The 21,795-nt window shown below is 39.2% G+C and overlaps 1 protein-coding gene across 2 annotated transcripts in view; it reads right to left on the bottom strand.

The window, feature by feature from the left end:
* Positions 1 to 1,723: 1,723 nt before the first annotated feature.
* GSK3B (glycogen synthase kinase 3 beta) overlaps positions 1,724 to 21,795 on the bottom strand; it is a 1,987,846-nt gene continuing 1,967,774 nt past the window's right edge. For both annotated transcript variants that reach the window (XM_044071503.1, XM_044071504.1), the window contains one exon: positions 1,724 to 2,526. In XM_044071503.1, coding sequence (XP_043927438.1) covers positions 2,459 to 2,526 — 68 coding nt within the window. In that variant the 3' untranslated portion in view covers positions 1,724 to 2,458. The remainder of the gene's footprint in view (positions 2,527 to 21,795) is intronic.

The following is a 21,795-nucleotide window of genomic DNA, read 5'->3' on the forward strand; positions in this document are numbered from 1 at the left end:
AGGCTTGAATTTGGTGGGGAGTGATTTATTTACAAGCAATTAAAGGACATAGATCTTGACTTCAATGGTACAGTTGCATGATCCTGTTTTCATCTTACTAAAGCAACTGATGATGTATTCAGTAAGCCTTTATTAGCAACAAAGTCAGTCAAGTGCTGCTAATATGAATTTGCACAGATCAGTTAATGTGTTTGGTCAAAAAATGTGTAATATCACACCGCAAACTGCAAAATGTGCACACATGAAGTTCATTCAAGTGCTGACTTACTGAAATAGTTGTCTTGACAAAGTCAGTTTATAATCACAGCTCTTCTTTGTAGAGTTCACCTTGTAAAGGTTTTCTTCACGCAATATTCTCAAAGTCCAAACCTGCATAACTGCTTTATTTTTCTCCCACCACAGACGGTTTCTGTTTTACTACTACAAACAGCAAATTTTGAAAATGTTACTTTTGAAGAGAAGGGGACCAGTACCTTGGTTAACTGAACTGTACATTTAATAAACCATTAATTTTCATCTCATAAACAAGACTGAAGAAAAAAAAGGGAAATATTGTTCCACTCTTCATAAAGACCAAACTGCATATGACTCTGATGTTTCTGAAAAGAATAATTATGCCTTATCTGATCTTCTAACAGCCACATATTAAGACTGGCCTTTGAAACTTCCATTCAAATAATGGAAATCCAAAAAGTCCAAATTTAATTTAAACAAATTATCAAAGCCTTTGCAAAAATGTGCAAGTTTTCAAATTATTAGCTAGTCTACCTTGAACGTAGATCTTGCCAGACAAAAGGCTACTTTCCTAAAGAAATAACTGTGTATAAGCTTAAAGGAAACCTACAGGATTATTACTACTATTACTAATAAACTATACTGAAGTATACCAGGCACTTCTATAGGTAGCCCTTTTGAGTATCACTGGCCAGTTTAACTTTGCCCCTTTATTTCATAATGGACTACTGCTTCCAGATCTACTTTTACATGTAAGTCTTGTATCATCTGCATTTTAGAAAATCCCTTAATAAATGCTGCATAACATTTCCATGCTTAGACAAGCAATGTTTTAAATACTGCAGAAAATTTTTATTTTTCATTTTATTATTTTACATTTGTTGACCGGGCTAGTCTAACTGGATACATGTCCATTTTCAGTAGAGGCCTGGGGAGAAAAGCTCCAGGAATCATACAGAGTTAGTCTAGGTTACGACAGAGCCATTATAAAAAAAACAACAAATTGTTACATAGATGTATTATAAAAACACTGATAGAGGGTAATACAGAAACAATATAAAAAACAATATAGAAAAAAGATAAAAATGGAAGGACAATGTACTACTGAACGTGTGTGTATGTATATGTGTAAACTGAACGTGTATGTATGTATATGTGTAAATATATATATATATATATATATATAAATATACATAGACATGCATACAAATCCAGCTTTCCTATGATTCAGCAGGTAAACATACTGTTTAATTCTGATGCATATTTTTATTAACATTCTACCATTATAATTACACTGTAATGGCGCATCTAACATGCATCAATAAATAAAGTACATAAAAAAGCATACAGCAAAGGAAATTAAATACATACTCTATGACTTAAAATTAAAACTATATATAGTGGTAATTTGCAACACCAACTTTCATAAAAATAAAATGCCAGTAGATATTACAGTTCACATTATAAATATTGTGTCCCATGTGTTAAAAACACAAGTTCAGAACCAACAGCTGAGGATGCATCCACAGTGGCTACTTCAAATAGCAGACAAGTCACTTTAAAGGACAAAGGTGCTTTTTCTCAAAACAAATTTTCAGGAACCTATCTGTTATTAATTCAGATGTGTCTGAATTTTGAAGAAAGACTTTAGGCTCCTGGAAAAATAGCTATTAGCTTAACTCTACCAGGATATTTGTGATTTCTTTTAGCAGAAATCATTAAAATTAGATTTGGCGTATAAAACAAACTCTTTAAAATGACAACCAAGAAAGACAAAAAGCAGAGAGTCAATAACCAAAATAAATTTGCCACAGGCCTTGTTTCAGCCAGCTGCCAATACTCACTGGCAGCATGCAGCTCTGCACAGTTTTTTTCTAAAACTCCCAACCAAATTCAAGCTGTGCATCACACAAATGTGAAGTGAAACACTTAAAAAAATGCTTAATAGAAAAGTGGGAGACAGGTGGGTATGAGGCAAGAGTTTTTTTTTTTTTTTTTTTTAACTATGCAACAGCAGACATTAATAAAAGATTGTCAAGGGAGAGACTTTTTATATTGCTCCACATTATTCCAGGATTCCCTCATTACACTGAAATCAGTTTGTATTTATAATTATTTTACAAGGTTAAACAATAAAATGATCAAAATAAACAGCTGTTTCTTAATTTCTCTGTCTAGATGTGACCAGCGACTTTGGTGTTCCATGCCAGCATTTCTCCCAGAATCAAGTAGAATTAGATCCAGATGCTGTGGCTGCACTATTGGTTTGTCCACGTTCACTTGCAGTGCCGTCTAATGATAAAAGAGAGACAACAAACATAAATCAAGTGGAAAGGGGGGAAAAAACAAAATATCTGGAAGCTGTAATACAGAGGATCAGTTTTGGCAATTCAGTCTACTGTCTTACACTTTTTCAAAATAAAATTGCTTTATCACAATATTAGTGAATTACCAAAATGACTGGATGAGTACCTGGTAATAGCTAGCAATGCTATTTCACTGCTCATTTCAGGCTGAAGGTGATAACAGCATTGTTTACACGACAGTGGTTGTTAATTATATTATCAAGTCCTAATTCATTGGTGAAAAGATGAGTTGTGTAAGTTGCACTTACCCATAACAGTAGATGGTTATATTCCTCATTGATGCACAGTAGCACTTGGGTTATAAGGGTTGTTTCCCACCTAGAAAACTGGACAGCTTCATAAACTGACTACACCCCACTGATTTAATCTGACTGCTAACTGGCTAATCCTTAAGAGGGAAATCAGTAGTCAGAGTGAAGCTTTCTTCAGGACATCCTTGAATGCGCAATAAGAGCTCAACAATCCTGAAATAGCCAACCAGTAAAAATAACAATAAATCATACACGGTAGAAATAAATGTAAACCAATTTTATATCCAAACTAAAACTATATACAAGAGTAGGGGGATGAAGGGTAGGCAAGTCTACTGCAGCAGCAGGGAATTAGAATATCTACTGTTATGGGTAAGTCTAAATTACACAACTGTACAAGGTTCATCCTTTCCACCGCTGGAGTAGCCCTTAGCAAAGCCTTTTCATTCTGGGAGGAGGAAGGATATGGATCCAGGAGCCCCTGCAGAATGGTCCTAGCAAACTTGGACTTGGACCTAAAAAAGATCCAGCTTGCAATGCTGTATGAAAGTACGTACAGACAAGCTGCCTCTAGAATGCCTATATATACACATTATATATACGCATATATATATAGATAGATATAGATATATACAGATATAGCTGAGGACAACTACCTAGAAAGTACAGTTATGATCCTTAATTTTGCCCTAACTCCCTTTAAACCAAAAAAATCTTTACTGAATTATTACTTGACATATGCAATCATATATTTATAAAAACGAAAATAAACCATACTGACTTATTTTCAGTTACAAACATTACACAAATACAATCTTCTATATAGTCAATGTCCATCAAAAATTACATAGGTAATTCCTGTTCCTGACTTCCCTTAAACTTCATTCCTCCTTCAAAACAAAATTCTGCATATACTGTTCCTACAGTTCCCATTATTTCTATGCAATTTGCTCCTGCCCCTTTCCAGTTCTTTTATCTCTGTTACTATATTTACTATTTCTCATATGACTGGATTAGACTTTGATTTTCATTTTGTAGCAATTGCTTTTTTAGCAGCCACCAGAATTAAACTCAGCAAGTAGCAAACACAGCAACAAAAAAACAAAATAGCAGCAACACACCAAACAGCCAGTACTTTTCTTCTCCTTTAATGTGAAATGATCTGGTACCTCGGCAATTCGCCTTCAAGGATCACAATTAATTGCTGCACAATGTCAGCTTTTATAATAAATATTCAAACAATCAATTAATCAATTTTCCAATAAATATCACAAAAGAAAACATTTAAAGTGACCTTGTGAATTATGATAAATATCACGAATAAATACATGTTTTGGAACAATACATTCTTCGTAAACTTATATACAAATTAAATACAACATTTGTAAATTTATTTACAGAATTATTTCCAAATATTATTAATAATTGAACTCCATCAAATGCCCAATTCTAAATTTAAACCAAAAGGTTTTAAAGTGTTGAACTTCAGAATCATCCTAGTTTCCAGCTCTAATAGCTTATTAGAAACATTTTCACCACTATTAATGAAAGGCTTCCCCAAAACTCCATATTTTAAACTGTCAGTTTTCCCCTCATGAATTTCAAAAAAATGCTTGGCTACAGGGCTAAGTAAATTCGAATTTCGAACATCCCTCAAATGTTCCAAAATCCTAACTCTGACCATTCTCTTCGTTTGTCCAATATACCAAATGTTATGACAACTACAAGTTAAAGCATACACAACCCCAATAGATTTACAATTAAAGTAATGCCTAGGGGTATGGTTGATATTATTGATAGAATTAGTATTAATAACCCTGTCACAAAGACTACAAGAACCACATCTAAATGTTCCTACACTAATGGCCTGGGGAACTTTTTTATTACAACAGTTATTGTTTAGTATCTCCTTTAAATTTTTTCATTTTTTAAACGAAAATGTAATGTGGTATGGAAAAAATTCACCTATACCTTCATCCTCACTGACCAAGTACCAGAATCTTTTAATTAAAGAAACAAATTTTTCAGAAAAATTTGTGTACTTGGTCACAAAGAATATATCCTCCACATTTCTTTCCTTTTTTAAAGGACCAGAAACATCCGATTTGAACTTAATAGGATGTCTGTCCTTGTTCTTATTCATCACTTTATCCATAACATCTAACAACTGTTTTTTATCATACCCTCTTTCCATTAGTCTCAGATAAACCTCATTTAACTCATAACCCAACTCACACTCCATGCTAGTATGTGAATGAATTCTTTTAAATTCCCCAAAAGGTAAAGCTTTCAACAAGTGAGGGGGATGCATGCTGGAAGCATGCAAAAACATGTTAACTGACGTGCTCTTTCTAAAAGGTCTGAACTCAACAACATTATTTCTTATGAATAAAGTTAGATCCAAATAATTTATTTCATTTCTATTCATTTCATAAGAAAATGAAAGATTATGTTCATTGTCGTTCAGAATTTCAAAAAAGTCACAAAATTCATACATGTCCCCCTTACAAATGAAAATTAGATCATCAATAAAGCGCTTGTATAGAACTACCTTATGCTTAAAAAATTCAGTGGGATATAAGAATCTCTTTTCAAAGAAATCCATATATAAAACAGCATACACAGGAGCAAAAGCTGCTCCCATTGCTGTTCCCTTGATTTGTAAAAAATATTCATTATTAAACATGAAGTAGTTATGGGTTAAGCAAAATTCTAATAGTGTAATCAAAAAGTTGGTCCTAGGACCCTCACCTAATATATTGTAAATAGCCTCAAGTCCCCACCTTTTGTCAATATTGGTGTACAAAGATTTGATGTCGATAGTCACCCAATAATAATCGTTATTCCAACTAATCTTAGAAATAACATCAATCAAATCTTGAGTATTGCTGATATGAGCACTAACCTTATTTAAATAAACTTTTAACTGAGAGTCCAGAAAATGTTAACATTCTCCATAAAGGAGCCTATCCCTGAAACTATCGGCCTCCCAGGAGGCTCAACCAGATCTTTGTGGACTTTAGGTAAAGCATATAATATAGGTGTGGTCGGATCTTTAACATACATCTTTTTGACATCACTTTGTGAAAAAAATCCTAGTCGTTCTCCCCTTTCCAATAAAAATAACAATCCTTCATTATAAGCTTTAAGGGGATCACCTTCAAGTTTATGATATTCTTCACCATTAGAAAGTAGTCTATAAACCATCCTACAATAGTCAGGTCTGTTCAAAATAACCCAATTACCCCCCTTATCAGCACACTTGAAAATATACTGATCTTTTAAGCCTTTAAGACTTTTTAAGGCTTGCCATTCCTTTCTATTCAGATTAAAATGTTTTTTTCCTTACAAAATTCCATGAATAATGCCTCCGTTTCTTTAAGAAGCACCTTCTGGAAGATTGTAATAGCTGGAACTGAAATGACTGGTGTGAAATTACTTTTAACATTTTTAAATTTAGGCATTTCCAACTTACCATAACCAGTCAAATAATTCACATTAGAAACAATATCAAATTCAGAACAAACTGAACAGTCATTATTTTCATCAAAATCACATTCATTGTATTCATAATTATATATGGATAAATTCATTAAACTCTCATCAAGTTCAATTTCTTCAGAACATTCATCATGATCTTAAACTCAGCAAGGCCTTATTATGTCTAGGCAACTCAGATTCTGTATCACAGCTCAAAAAATAATTTCCATAGTTACACCAATTTGCTCACCAGAATTTTTAGTGTGTGCAACTCATCACACTCCAAAAAAAATCTTCCCAATTACATCTTTCTTCCACATAACACCTCCAACATTTGCAATCTACCGGAGAAAAATTCTTTGGAGTCTGCATGGGGTAAAATAAATACATATGCAAACACTTGCAAGCAAAAATTCAAAATGTTCTGGATTTCATTGCATATTTAGGAGTCATACATATTTGGTCCCATTCTTTCCTTGTGGATTTGCTTAGCCAATCTCTTTCCAATCCTTTCTAACCTACACTGAGAGATTCCTATAGTTATCATGGAATATTTTATATGTCCTGCAAAATATCCCTTTAACAGCAGCTTATGTTCCAGAGTCTACTAAAATCCTCCCTATTCCTTTCTCTTTTTCCTGTACTTTGATATCAATCCTTGATAAGGAAGGCGGTCTCTAACCTGCAGTCCAAATGTATTATTGCCCTCTTCCCATTTTATTACCTTTCCCTCACTAATTATTTGCTGCCAATACCTTGGTTCATTTACCAGTTTTCTCCAATCAGTTCCTGCCCCCTTTGCATAGTCTCTGTACCTGTAATTGCAATCATCCCTATTGGCAGAATCTCCTTTTTCCATTCCTGTGTTGGCTTAGTTCTTAAAATACTTTATGAATATAATATTTTGTATTGCAAATGTTATTCACCTTAAGGATTTGCATCCAAAATCCTAGTATCTTCTTATTTCTTGAGGCCCCCCCATCATCATTCCTTTTTCCTTTGAATTATAACTTTCTGCTGGTGCTTTGCACAGCAGCCTTAACTGGGTAGCTCTGAAATATCCCTTCAAGTCAGGAAATCCCAAACCACCTTGTTCTATTGGAAGGATCAACTCATCCACTTGACTCTTACCCTTTTCTCCTCAAATAAAATCCTTCAACTATATTAACTGCTGTCCACGACATCTCCACTGGTTGATAAAAATAGGTCTGACCTGTGTTAAAAACTAAAGTGACTAAAAACGTTTTCACTACTTTTATCTTGCTATCCATATCCACAAAACAGGGCTTCCAGTTTCTCAGTTTTTGCTTCATCATTTTAGTCTCTTCCCACATATCCTTAGCTGACATAAGAGTCCTTTTTATTCTCCTACACATATCATTTCATAATGTCCATATAAATATGGGTATTGCTGAACCAATTTATATGGGGGTACGCAGTTTACCGCTAATGCCTTCGTTTTATCTTCATTAATTTTGCATCTTGAAAAAAAATTTAAACCATGTCAGAATGTTCCACAACAATGAAATGCCCTTTGATTTTTATCAGGTACAAAATATCATCATCCAGAAATAGAGCCAACTTTTTCTTGATTAACGTACCAAATATATCCTTGAATTTCAGTGTCCCTATTTTTCTTTGCCAATGGTTCTAAATATAACGCAAGTAACAAAGGGGAAAGAGGACACCCCTACCTGGTTCCTATGAACTTAGCCCCCCCCCAACACACACACACACATTTTCACCTCCGATCCCTCATATATCCTCCTACTTAACCTTATTATTTTGTCAGGGAATGCAAATGCTTCCATTGCCCTACACAAAATCCCAGCTTACTCTGCTGAATTCTTTCTCCGAATCAAGACCCACCAACAACAGTGGTATTTTCTTGTATTCTGCTTCACTCTGAATCATCATTGTTCTATTCATGTTGTCAAATGTTTTCCTCCCCTCCACAAAAAGTACAGTGGTGTACACTTACCATAAATGCAGACATTCGAGTGAATTCACTGTTGCAGTCATCACACTTGGATTATATGCCTGCAGGTAGCCCTCAGTCGGCCCGGATACTAGAGACTTAGTATTTCTGCATCGGATGCTGTTGCTCCAGGACTCATGTCAGGGGATAAAAAAACAGGCAGCCGATGCCATTACATCTGTTTTTCTTAACCCAAATGTCAGGAGCCCCCCAAATAGGGAACTAGGTTATGGTGGGGAAAACACCACCAGTAAAAAGTAAATACCAATACCCCAGAAGGGGTTAGTAATAGCCATAGATAGGAGAGAGAGAGAGAAAACACCAGGGAGCTGGAGGGAGGGAAACCAGGACTGCAACAGTGAATACACTCAAATATCTGCATTTATGGTAAGTGCACACAACTGTACTATGCTCTTCGTGTTTCACAGTTGCAGTCATCACACATGGGTGGATTCCCAAAGCTGAAGAAAGGTGGAGGCAGTCAAAAAGAATTAGGGCTGGCTAGTATGCCTTGCAAGACTGCTGTAGCAAATCCTACCCTGGATTTGGAAAATATAGGCAGGTGCTAATGCTTGGTGAAGGTGTGTACCGAGCTCCAGATAGCACCCTCCAGGATGTCCCTGGTAGGGACTCCCCTAAGAAATGCTGCAGAGGTGAATGTTGCCCTAGTGGAATGTGTTCTGACCCCCTGAGGGGTTGGTTTTCCATGGTGCTTGTAGCAGAAATGGATGCAGTGTGCTATTCATTTGAAAATAGTTTGTTTTGAAATGGCCTTGCCCTGTACCCCTGTTGCAAAGCTGACTAGTAGCTAGTCAGATTTTCTGAAGGGCTTAGTTCTATCAAGGTAGAATCTGAGCTATTTGTGCATGTCCAAGGAGTGCAGGATCCTTTCCCATTTATTTTGAGGATTAGGGACAAAGGTTGGCAAATGGATGGATTGAATGAGAGCCACACTGGACACCACTTTAGGCATAAATGAAGGGTTAGTCCTGAGGGAAACCCTGTCAGCATGAAAAATAATGAAGGGTTCCACAGCCATCAGTGCTTGCAGCTCAGACACTTCTAGCTGAAGTGAAGGCTAGAAGCAAGGCTGTTTTCCAAGATAGGAATTTTAACTCTGCTGATGCATGTTCAAAGGGGAGGAAGCGTGAGCTTTTCTAGTACAAAGTTAAGGTCCCAAGCAGGGGTGGGTGCTATCCTTGGTGGCCTTGTTTGCCACTCTCAGGAACTGTTTGATAAGAGGGTGCCAGAAGAGAGGTGACTCAGTGTTGTAATGAGCAGAAATGGCTGAGGCATGTATCTTAATGGAGGAGAAGGACAGGGCTTTGTGGAGTAGATATGCTAAGTAATCCAGGATAAGAGGCAAAGAAGGGAATGTTGTGTCCTCTCCTTTAGAGTGAATCATGAGCAGAACCTTTTCCACTTATCAGCATAAGATTTTCTTGTATTGGTTCTTATGGCTTCAAGAATGATGTCCAGCACCTGTTTGCTTAAGGTCACTAGGGGAGAATTCAAGGAATAAGCCAGGCTGCAAGAATTAGGGTTTGCAGCTGTGGATGCAGACTCTGTCCCTCCTGCTGAGCAAGGAGGGTTGGATTCTGGTGTAGGTGCCAGGGTGGTACCGATGTCAGGCTGTGCAGTAGTGGGTACCAGTGCTGGTGTGGCCAGTCCAGGGCAATCAGAATTGTCCTTGGTCTGTCCTGTTTTATCTTGAGTAATACTCTTGAAAGGAGGGGCAGAGGGGAAAAGGCATAGATTGAGAGATTTACCCACTGAAAAGATAGGGCATCCACTTTCCAAGCCCTGCTGTGAGGATTCCTGGTGCAGAATTTGCTGAGCTGGTGGTTGTAGGGGGAGGCAAAGAGATCCACCTATGGGGTTCCCCATTTCTGGATCAGAAGGTTGAAGGTGCTGAGCTCCAGTTGGGTCTAGGAGATTTATGCTTGTTGTCTGCCAGTAAGTTTTATTGGCCTGGCAGGAATTGAGCTTGCAGAGGGACATGAATGTCCAAGGCCATGTTCCACAGGCCATGGCTAGCCTGCAGAGTGGGTAGGAATGGGCTCCCATGCTTGTTGATGTACCACATAACTGTGGTGTTTTCTGTTTTTATTAGCAGTTGTCCTGGAAAGATTAGTGATCTGAAAGCTGTCAGGGCATTCTGTACAGCTAGCATCTCTTTTTGGTTGATGTGCAGATGAATCTGATTTGGGCTCCAATGGCCCTGAACACATATTCTGTCCATGTGTGCCCCCAGGCATAGTCTGATGCATCTGTGGTTAGGGTCTGAGTGGCTTGGGGTTGAGTAAATGGCAGTCCCACATTGTGGTTGCATGCTTCTGCCCACCAGAGGAACCCTGTCCTTAGACAGGGTATGATAGGAATGATTGTTTCCAGGTCCTGACAATGTTGGCACCAAAGACTTTTTAAGTACCATTGGAGTTTCTCATATACAGTCTTGCATATGGAATCAGCAGTATACATGAGGCCATAAACCCTATGGCTTGCAGTATTTTTCTTGCAGATAGCTGTGTTCTGGTGGCCATTTGTTTGAAGTAGTCTGTCAGATAGAAGAAGAAGAAGAAAACACTGAATGACTTCTGAAGAAGTCATTGACGAAAGCGGGAATAAACAGTGTATACGCTAGATATGTTTCAGCCTCTTTGTAGCTGCATCACCAGCCTTCATTGACCATTGGGAGCCTGTGTTTTACCTGTGAGTCTATCAGATAGACTTTGTTTTTCTGAGGTGAGGAATGCCATCTGGGAAGTTGTGTCCATGCTTGCTCCCAGGAATACAATCTTTTGACTGGGTACCAGTTTTGATTTATTTTCGTTGATGGTGTACCCCAAGGAAGTGAGAAGGTTTTTCACAAATGTCAGGTGCTGCAGCAGCAATTCCTGAGTGTCCACCTGAATCAGGCAGTCGTCCAAGTATGGGTAAATTTGGATATTTCTCTGCCTGCAGTATGCAATGGCTGGAGCCAGGCATTTTGTGAATACTCTGGGCACAGTAGATAAGCCAAAGGGAAGTGAAGAGAACTGATAATGCATAGACCCTTCCCTGAAACATAGATACTTCCTGCAGGATTCCCTTATGGGGATATGCAGATAGGCTTCTTTTAAGTCTAGGGTGACTAACCAGGCATCCTTAGGAAGAAGCTATTTCAGGGTAAGCATTTTGAATTTTGGTACCACCAGGAAGGTGTTGAGAATGGAAAGATCCAGGATAGAGCCCTCTTTCCTGGGTACCAGGAAGAGTCTGGAGTAGAATCCTTGACCCCTCTGTTCTATTGGAACTGGCTGAACAGCTCTGATATTGAGCAGGGAAAGTACTTGGTTTTGAGCCTCTGCCCACTGATTTGGAGGAAGGTCTGGAAACCCGCTTGGGGTTGGCAGTGAATGGAAATAAAATATGTACCCCTGGGATACAATGTTGAGGACCCACTGGTCTTGAGTGAAGGACATCCAGTTTTTTGCATGAAGGCAAGTTTTCCTCCTAAGGGCACAAGCAATTGGGCAGGGATGGGGAGTGGAGTAAAGAAGTCAATGTGAGCTTTTTCCGTAAGGAGGCGGCTTACCACTCCCTGCTTTAGGAGTTGGGGCACTCCACTGCTTGAATCTCTGCATACCCTGAGACTGAAGTCTGAGTGGTCTGTTTCCCCTGGGTCTGGTTTGAGAAGGCCTGGAGGGGGCTGGAAAGGACCAGTGTTTGGAAGGGCAATGCCTACTGAATCTAGAGGGTTGCACTTGTAAGAATTCTTTTAACAGTCTGCATAGACTTACCTTTTTCTTCCATCATTTTAAGAACCTCTTCTGCTTTGGTGCCAAACAGGCCTTATTTAAAGGAGTGTCTAGTAACTTTGATTTGACATGGTCTGGCAACGTCTGCTCCTTCAGCCAAGCATGTCTTCTCAGTGCAGAGCCAGTGACAGCTTCCCAGCAAGGTGCTTCCAGGGTGTCAAAGCCGCACTGCAAAGTATGCTTGCTAACATGGTTTGCAGAGTGCATAAGCTCCTGCAATTCTTTATTTTCTGCACAGTCTGAAAAGGTTGCCACTTTTTGTTTAATAAGTTCCATAATATGTTTCTGGTACTGCAGCATGTGAAACTGACAATTCAATGCCCTAATAGCAAGAGTTGCAGAGGTATACACCTTCTTACCCCATCTGTCCAAAGCTCTGGAATCCCTGTCTGAAGGGGTGATATTCTTGGCTGTAGTAGCCTTGATACCTTTAGGCCCCTGGGAAATGATCTCTGGGTTAGCAGGAGGATTCTTGAAAAGAAATTTGTGAGTGTCAGGTACTCTGTACTACCCGTCTGGTTTCTTAGGGGCAGGAGGTAAAGTGTCAGGAATAAGACTGGATTCCATCAAAACACCATCCACAACATCCAGGACAGGGGGTATTGCTGAGGGCCTGTTGTTGAGGCAGCTCTAGAAATTCTCTGAGTCTCTTTTTGGATTGAGGATAGTCTTGGCCTTCCCAGTGGAAATGCTCTCATAAGGTATGCAAGGTTTCACCAAAAGAAAAATCCTCTGGAGGGGAGGCAGAGGGAATGGATTCCTCTACATCTGAATCCTCATAAGCAGATAAGGGCATATCTTCCTAATCAGAAATGTCAGAGTCATCAGACTCCTGGTCTGTAGAAGCTGAAGGGGACTGGACGCTGTCTCTTAGCAGTGGAAGTCTGACTTCCCCTAATCAGCATAATAAGGTCTTCACCTATTCAAAGCATTTGTTTTTGTGGAATGGGAGCGGGTGCATGCACTTTGGTCATCAGTTTCCTAGTAGTGCATACTCTGGGCCTAAGAAACTCGGTAGTTTTAGTTAAGAAAGTTGTCGTTTTGAGTCGAACATCGGTTGAGCGAATAACTGCTTCAGAAGCTGGTGCCTGCTCAGCAGCTCTGGACCCATCCAAGGTAGGGACATCCGTAGGTTCCACAGTCGATGAGTCTCACGGCATACAGGACTCCAAATGGGTCTTAGTAGAGGCCTACGAATCCACTGAAGCGGGTATCATGGGCTGCGAAAGCACCTCACTGAGTACTGGCGGATTGGCGACTAGCTTAATGGAAGCATTGTCAGCAGTTTTGGACCTATGCTGTCTGTCTCTGTCTATCTTTATGCTTTTTCGGAATATTGGTAGTCGGATGGCTTACCGAAGCCATTTCAGAATACAGAGATTGAGAGCGAAAGAATTTAGCGACGAAGAGAGCCTGACGATGAATGGTTCGGGCGTTAAAGAAGGCACAAAACCAACAGCAAGGGACGTCGTGGTCTGGGACTAAACAGGTGACGCAGTAAGAAGGAAAATCTCTGAGGTATTTGCTTTCCACAGACAGGACAATTATTAACCTTTTCTGACATCAGTTAGAGCAAGGAAAAAAGGATCTCCAACGGGGTTATTTAGCTTTAGACGACTTCAAGATTATTAAATTCGTAAACAAAAATTCAGGTAGCGGCCAACCGACACTTGCAAACTGCTTCTGCTTCAGGCTCCTCGGCAAGAAAGACTGATGTAATGGCATCGGCTGCCTGTTTTTATACCCCTGAAGACCTGACGTCAGTCCTGGAGCAACAGCATCCGACACAGAAATACTAAGTCTCTGGTATTCGGGCCGACTGAGGGCTACCTGCAGGCAGATAACCCAAGTATGATGACTGCAACAGTGAAACATGAAGAACATCCACACTGACCCATATCTATCAATTTTGGCAACTTTTGCCACTCGTTTAGCTATTATAGATAAACTTTGCAATCATGGTATAGAACTGAAATGGATTTTTATGAGGCTGGATCTGATGGGTCTTAACTATCTTTAAGAAATACAGCCACCACAGCTTTCTTCCAGGATGCAGGTGCATCTCTTCCTTTTAAAATACTGTTGAACAAAACCTTCCACACTTTTATCACTTTCTTCTCTCTTAGCATCCAAACTTCCAGAGGAATACCATCTATTCCTGGAGACTTTCCTGTACATTGGTTATACATCACCATTTTTATCTCATCCCCCTCCTATCCTGTTAATACTTGAGCCTCATATACCTATAGCTTTGACATAATTATTTCATAAATATTTCCATTTGTACTTCTTATTGATTTCCACATTTTTCTGCTTTATATAGAGTTTCATAAAATTTCCAAAATATTTCTAATACTGCTATAAGATCTCTGGTTATTTCCCTTGTTATTTTCCCTAAACCTGGCAAGAACCCTTTCTACTGGCTTAGCAATTGTGCTAAAAGCTTATGTGCTCTGGAGTTATCACAGTTACTTAACAGCAATCTTTCTAAATGCATGCATATTATCCGGGTAGTCCCTTAATTTCTCTTTAGCACTCAGCAGTTGCACCTTTTTTTTTATTCTGCAAGATTACCCCTATTCTACAATACTTAAACCTCTCAGTCCCTCTAAATAAGTCTTGTTACTTCTTAACCATATTATCTCTTTCTTTCATTTCTACTATTTTTAAACTCCACTTTCATTTTATCCCACTCTCAACCTATATTTTCTGTAAAAATTTCTATCTTCCCTAATAACTCCTGAATAATTTACACTACCCATTCATTAAATGTTTTTCTGCTTAACAGATAAGTGGGAAGCGCCAGTGTCTCATTTTTATTTCATTACTCTCCATTCTTATTTTAGCTATCAATGGCATACAATCTGAAACAGTTATTAGATGTGTAGCAAAGCTTTCAATTAAATGTACATGTTCCTGTGAAATATAGTTTCTGTCATGCCTAACCTAGTTCTTCTACCTTGGGGAGTAATATTTAAATTCTATCAGAGCTCCTATTACTGAATTCACATCTTCCACACCAAATATTTAAAAAATTTCCTCAAAAATCTACCCACTTTTGGTGTAATTTCCCTTCTAGCCCCCCAGATACATCCTTACTGTACAGTCTTCATCCAAAAGTAATATTCCCTGTTGAAAGCTGGCTATTTCTCTCAATTTTCTTAAGCTCCATTGTACCAGTTTTAGGTGGCATATAAATGTCAGCATAATCCGCCTCCCTTGCCAGTAGCACCTTACTACTACAAATCTACCATTATCATTCTTTTTCCCCTCTTCTATCACCATTAGAGCACCTTTAGCAATTAACATAAGTACTTCCATTCTCCTTTGTCCCAGAAATTCTGCTGAATAAACATCTTGAAATCCTCTCTTTATCAAATACACATACTCAGTTCTTTCCAAATGCGTCTCCTGTAGCACGGCTGTTTGCACTCTGAATTTCTCTGTATGACTCGTGGATTGAATAAATTCTGAGCACATTGAAGGTGCTGCGAAGAGCACTTCTGACTAACATCAAAGATTGAAACAATACTAATTTCACAAATTTTAATCAAACTTTGACTTAGGATATAACCGTGAAACCATTCACATTCAAAGATAATATGAAAGGTGTAGCCATTATGATAAGAAGTCATTATTCCCACCTGCTATGTATAACAGCTTTGTTTCTTGTAATATCCATTTGAACCCATGTCACATCTTAAGAGACTTTTTCTTTTAATGAAAAACTATGTACATCTTCAAATAGTGTTTACCCCCCCTATGCTAAAACAACAACTGTCCCAGATAGACAGCTACACTCACAGTTTTTAGTTGACTTTTAATGAAGGTTATCCATGGTAAGACACATGAGATAGGCCGATGTTTTTACTTACACTAAGTGCTGCCCATTTTTATATCATCTTTATTCCTCTCCCAGATGTAGAAAACAACTTGAATGCTTTCAGAAAACGGTCTTTTAGCCATTGAAAAAAAGTATTTTGTTTTTACTGCCCTCTTATCAGCTTGCCTCCAAGGACACATGAGAATCAGATGCAGAGTTACCTGCAGCTACAAGTTTCACATGCTGCAGTGTGAACCTTTATTTACTAAAGTGAAACTTTTCATTACATTCAGTGTTCATTATTTCCTCTTTTCAACTTAAAACTTGTTAGATCAAGCCAAGGGCCTTAATCCACTCATTCTCCTATGCAAAGGTAAGAGAAAGCACATCAGTTTTACTTGTATCATGATCTGTATACTTTTATAACCTCTCTCTCACCTCAACATCCCAAGATTACAGCCTATTATCTTAAACATGCTTTTGTGCAAGCTTTCTTCTCAGTTTGCAATGGACTGCCTACATTTCCTTAAAACTAAACAAGATGAAAGAAAGACACCTGTTTACTTTAGTATCCCTATAACATACAAAAGTAACTGAAAATACTTTACTATATAGCATGCAGTATATATGTTATATAAAATACTATTAACAAAATTTGTTTTCCTTACAGTTACCTCTTTCCTTCCCCTTCCCCTATCCTTCATGCCTTCCAAACACTAATGAAACAAAGTAGGGCATATGCTCTGGAGTCCCCTACAATTTTAAAAAAGTCAAAAAAGTAACGACAAATACATGTGAATGAACTGTTCCTGAGGTACCACGGGTTTGTCCAAGAGGTGTGTTGAAAGTCAAAAAAGTCCAATATTTCCAGGTTTTCTTGTTCTTTATTTCATAAATGTGATAAATGTTTTGTAATCCCAAATTTATTATTTAATTTCCAAGTTGCTGGATTTCCTCCTGTTGAGCTCCATCTCCGAACTCCAGTCTCTGGTTCACTTCCAACTACTTCCGCTTTTTCTAGTCAACTTCTGTGCTTCTCTTTCTCAAGCATTTTCCTTTGGAACTTTGAAACATTGGAAAAGCTTTCACTGGCAAAGTCTTTATACGAGCTTTATTATCAGAAGAGTAAGAAGCATGGACCCCCTTCTGTTTGAGTGCTCACTTTCTGTTGGACAAACTTTTGTATTGCCTGCTTAGCATGTTCTTCATCAAACTTTGATCCTACAAGAAAACTATTCTTAAGAAAGATGGACACAGCAGCTTGAATTTCACACCTGCCTCTCAACATTCCCTGATTGCTGGAATAAATGTACTCTTCTACTTGTTATACAGTGAATAATCACCTCCATAAACACTCTACTGTCTCCAACTTTTGTACTTTAACTTTTTGCCACAGATTTGTCAGAATCAACTTTTTCTGCTAGTTGGATTGCTGGAGGTCTTGGCTGCTTTCTCATGGCCAGGTTTGGAGCATACACAATGTATTCTTTCAATTAAAAACTCCTGTTATGGAATACCAGTACAGTTGCTTATTGTGCTTTCATAAAATTATCAGAGAAACTGTAAGGAACAGACACTGTTTAAGTAGAGATCTCAGGAACGGACTGTATTCATTTTTCAAAACATCTCTTGACCAGTCTCATTCTCAGACAGCCTTTTCTTCATTTTGACCTCTTATTTTTGCAGTTTTATCAGCTCATCTGAATATGTTTAAATCTTCTTCCACTTTTTCCAAACTTTTATTTCAGTTGATACACTTCTCCAGTGCTTCATTTATTTTAATCAGCTCTGAGCACATTTGCTTTTTTTCCTCTAAATTACTGTAACATCTTACACAAAACCTGGAGCTTGAACTGTTTTCTGATGAACAGCTGCATGTTTCTTCCCAGACAGTATTTTCTCCTCACCTTCTGTGGTTAATTTTCTTTCAGGTTCTCTATATTTCTTCTTTGCTGGCATCCATGCATTGCACTTACTAGCCAGTAACTGAAAATTACCCAAAAAGACAAATTCACTGGCATTCTTTTCTGAGTTTGTTTTCATACCATGAGAGCTGAAATTAAGCTGTTACTCAGTGTCCTACCATTTTGGAAGTCCACCACCCTTGTTTGCTCCTTGATAAGAAATAAATAGCTAATCAGCTTTTCTAAAAAGCTTAGTTCTGTTAAGTTAGTACTTGAGCTGTCTATGCATGTCCAGAGTATGCAGAATCTGGTCTCCCTAGTTTTTAGGTTCTGTGAAGAAAACTGGAATTCAGACAATTTAAATAAACTCTGAAACCACTGTGGGCAAGAAAAGGGTTTTAAGATAACCCTATCCCTGTGAAAAATGAGAGAGAGTTCACCCACTATGAGAGTTTGCAACTCAAGACACTCTTCTTCCAGATGTTACAGCACTGAGTACAGTTTCCAAATCAGGCACCTTATATTGGATTAATAAGTGGGCTCAAACAGTCAATTTCTCCATCACTGGTGAGGTACTCCTCAAGTAGATCTATTTGCCTCCCCTATGAACAGACAGCTTTACTTGGAAAGACACCAGATGAAAAACCTCTTCCATTTGGAAATAAAAGATTTCCTAGTACTGGGCTTTCTGGTCTAGTGAAGAACTTGTAATGTCCTCAGAAAATCAGTATCTAAAAGGGATCAAAACCCTATCACCCACAGTGTCATATGAAGGGTTGACATTTGCGGATGTATTAGACGTCCCTTGTTTTGTGCAAGTAGACCCACCTTGTGAAATAACTTGTGATGGATAGCCCTTGGATAAATGCAGAAGGGGAAACCAGTGCTGTCTTTGCCAAAAGTGAGTAATCAGCAACATTTCTGGTTGGTCCTGCTGAATTTTCAACACAACTTTCTGAAGGAGGGAAAAGGGGGGAAATGCAGAGAAACTTCCCATTCCAAGAGAATAATAGGGCATCCGTCTTTCATGCCTGAGGGTCGGCAACTCTGGCATAAAACTTTGTAAGTTGGCTATTCGTAGGGGAGGCAAATAGATTTACTTGAGGAGTACCTCACCAGTGGATAATGTCTAGAAACACATCCCTGTGCAACATCCATTAGTGGGATTTCTTCATGGAAATGCTCAATGTTTCTGCCACAACATTCTGACTGGAAGGAATGTAAACTGCCTGCAGAGTTGGTTGATATTGAGTTGCCAACTCCCAGAATTTGAGAGCCAGCATGCACAGGAGATATGACTTGGTCCCCACTGCTTGCTGATATACCACAGAACTGTGGCGTTGTCTGTGAACCACTTTATGGGACCTGGTTGAAAAAAAGAGGATGAAAAGTTATCAGGGCAAAAATTAGAGCTCTCATTTACTTTATATTTGTGTGTTCCTTCAACTGGGAAAGAGACCACACTTCCTGAACTTCCCAAGAGCAAAGGTTGCCCCCCATCCCACATCTGAGATGTCCTTGAACAACTCCCAAGATGGAAGGGGGGTTGTAATGGAAGCCCTAGATTCAAAGACAATTGTTGAATCCACCACTCTATTTTTTCAAGCAAGGAAGGAGTGTGCTCACAAAATGTAGTGGATGAGCATGTTGCATCCACACTGACCAGAGATACCACTGGAATTTCTTCATGTGAAGTCTGGCTAGAGGTAATATGGGAATAGCGGATGCCATACAGTCCAGTAGACAGAGGAACTCCCTGGCAGTCAGGGACTGGAGTCAAATGATGGCTTGGAAATAGGTCAAAGACAAGACCTTCTGAGGAGGCAAGGAAGTCAGCATCTTGTCTTTTGAATTTTCCATCCTAGGAAGACATATTCCTATGCAGGAGTGAGAGAGGATTTTTGGAAATTGATGCTGAATCCTACCCTTTCCAGAAGAGAGATATTGTGAACAGAAGGTTTTTGAAGAAATAGGTCTGGAAAATGAGCCTGGTGGAGGAGGTCTTCCAGGTAAGGGAATATATGAACACTCCTGTATCTGCAATAAACAATGACAGGAGCTAAGCATTTTTTGAAGACCCTTGGTACCATACATAGACCAAAAAGCAAGGCAGTAAATTGAAATGTGAGGAAGCAAAGTACAGTTGTGTACACTTACCATAAATGTAGATGTCTGAGCGTATTCACTGTTGCAGTCATTACATTTTGGTTATCTGCTTGCAGGTAGCCCTCAGTCAGCCTGATCAACAAAGTCTTGGGTCCTGCATGGGTTGCTGTCCCTTCTTCCATAAAGTCAGGTTGTCAGGGGTATAAAACATGCAGCCGACGCCATTACATCAGTTTTTCTTGCCCCATATGTCAGGTGCCCCCTAATAGGAAGCAATTACATATAAAAGTACAAGGATATACCTCCAACAAAAAAGCAAATACACCAAAAAGGCTTTTAAGCATAGTAAAGGAAAGTAGAGGCATAGCCAAAAGAAGTTAGGGAGCTGGAGGGAGGGTAACCAGAACTGCAACAGTGAATACACTCGAACATCTACATTTATGGTAAGTGTACACAACTGTACTATGTTCTTTGTGTTTACTGTTGCAGTCATTACATCTGGGTAGATTCCCAAAGCTATGGTTGGGAGGAAGAATTTTAAATAGCATTAGGGCCAGCTATAAGGTCCTGCAAGACTGCAGTGGCAAAGCCAGCTCTGGATTTAGAGAAAAATTGGCCAATGATAATGCTTGGTGAAAGTATGTACAGAACTCTTGGGTAGCAGCTTCTAGGATGTCCCTGGTAGGGGACGCCTCTGAGAAAGGCTGTAGAGGTAGAAGCAGCCCTGGTGGAGTGAGATCTGATCCCCTGGGGGATAGGTTTTCCATGGTGCTTATAGCAGAAATGAATGCAATGGCTTATCCATTTAGAAATGGTTTGCTTTGAAACAGCTTTCCCCTCTGCCCCTGCAGAAAATGCCACCAGCAGTTGTTCAGATTTCCTTTGAGGTTTAGTCCTGTCCAAGTATAATCTAAGTTGTCTGAGCACATCTAAGCAATGCAGTATCCGTTCCCCTTTATTCTGTGGATTGGGAAAGAAGGTTGGCAAATGAATGGACTGATTAAGAGCCACAGTGGATACCACCTTGGGCATGAAGGATGGATTGGTTCTGAGGAACACCCTTGTCTGCCATGAAAGATGATGAAAGGCTCCATTGCCATAAGGGCCTGTAATTCAGATACCTTTCTAGCTGAAGTGATTGTTAAAAGGAAAGCTGTTTTCCAAGAAAGAAATGTTAAGTTTGCAGTAGCAGCTGGCTCAAAAGGAGGTAGAGTGAGTTTCTCCAAGACAAAGTTAAGGTCCCAGGCTGGGGTTGGAGCTCTCCTGGGTGGTCTCAAATGTTTGGCCCCTCTGAGGAACTGCTTGAGCAGTGGATGAGAGAAGAAGGGAGGTTCTGTGTTATAATGAGCTGAAATGGCTGAGGTGTGGATTTTAATGGAGGAAAAAGGCAGGCCCTTGTGAAGCATCTCAGTTAAGTATTGTAAAATCTGAGGTAAATTGGGCGCTGCTGTGCTCATCCCTTGAGACTGGTTCCAGGCACAGAATCTTTTCCATTTTTCAGCATAAGATTTTCTAGTAAATTATATCCATCACAGGTTTGCTGAGGGATGGTAAAGGAGAGATTAAGTAATTAGCCAGGCTGCAAGGTTCAGTGTTAGAAGCTGAGGATGCAGAATCTGGTTCTCCTGCTGAGACAGCAGGGAAGGAGTCTGAGGCAGGTGCCATGGAGATGACCGTGACACACTGCGCAGGACGGGGACCCAGTGTTGGCGCGGCCAGTCTGGAGCAATCAAAATCATCCTTGGTTTGTCCTGTTTGATTTTTAATAGTACTTTGGAAAGCAGAGGCGGGGGAAGGCATAGACTGACAGGGCTTTCCAGCTGAAGGACAGAACATCCACTTTCCGGGCTTGT

This window comes from Protopterus annectens, chromosome 5.part0 (genome assembly GCF_019279795.1).
Source record: "Protopterus annectens isolate FY-2018-M chromosome 5.part0, PAN1.0, whole genome shotgun sequence".
NCBI classification, from domain to species: Eukaryota; Metazoa; Chordata; order Ceratodontiformes; family Protopteridae; genus Protopterus; species Protopterus annectens.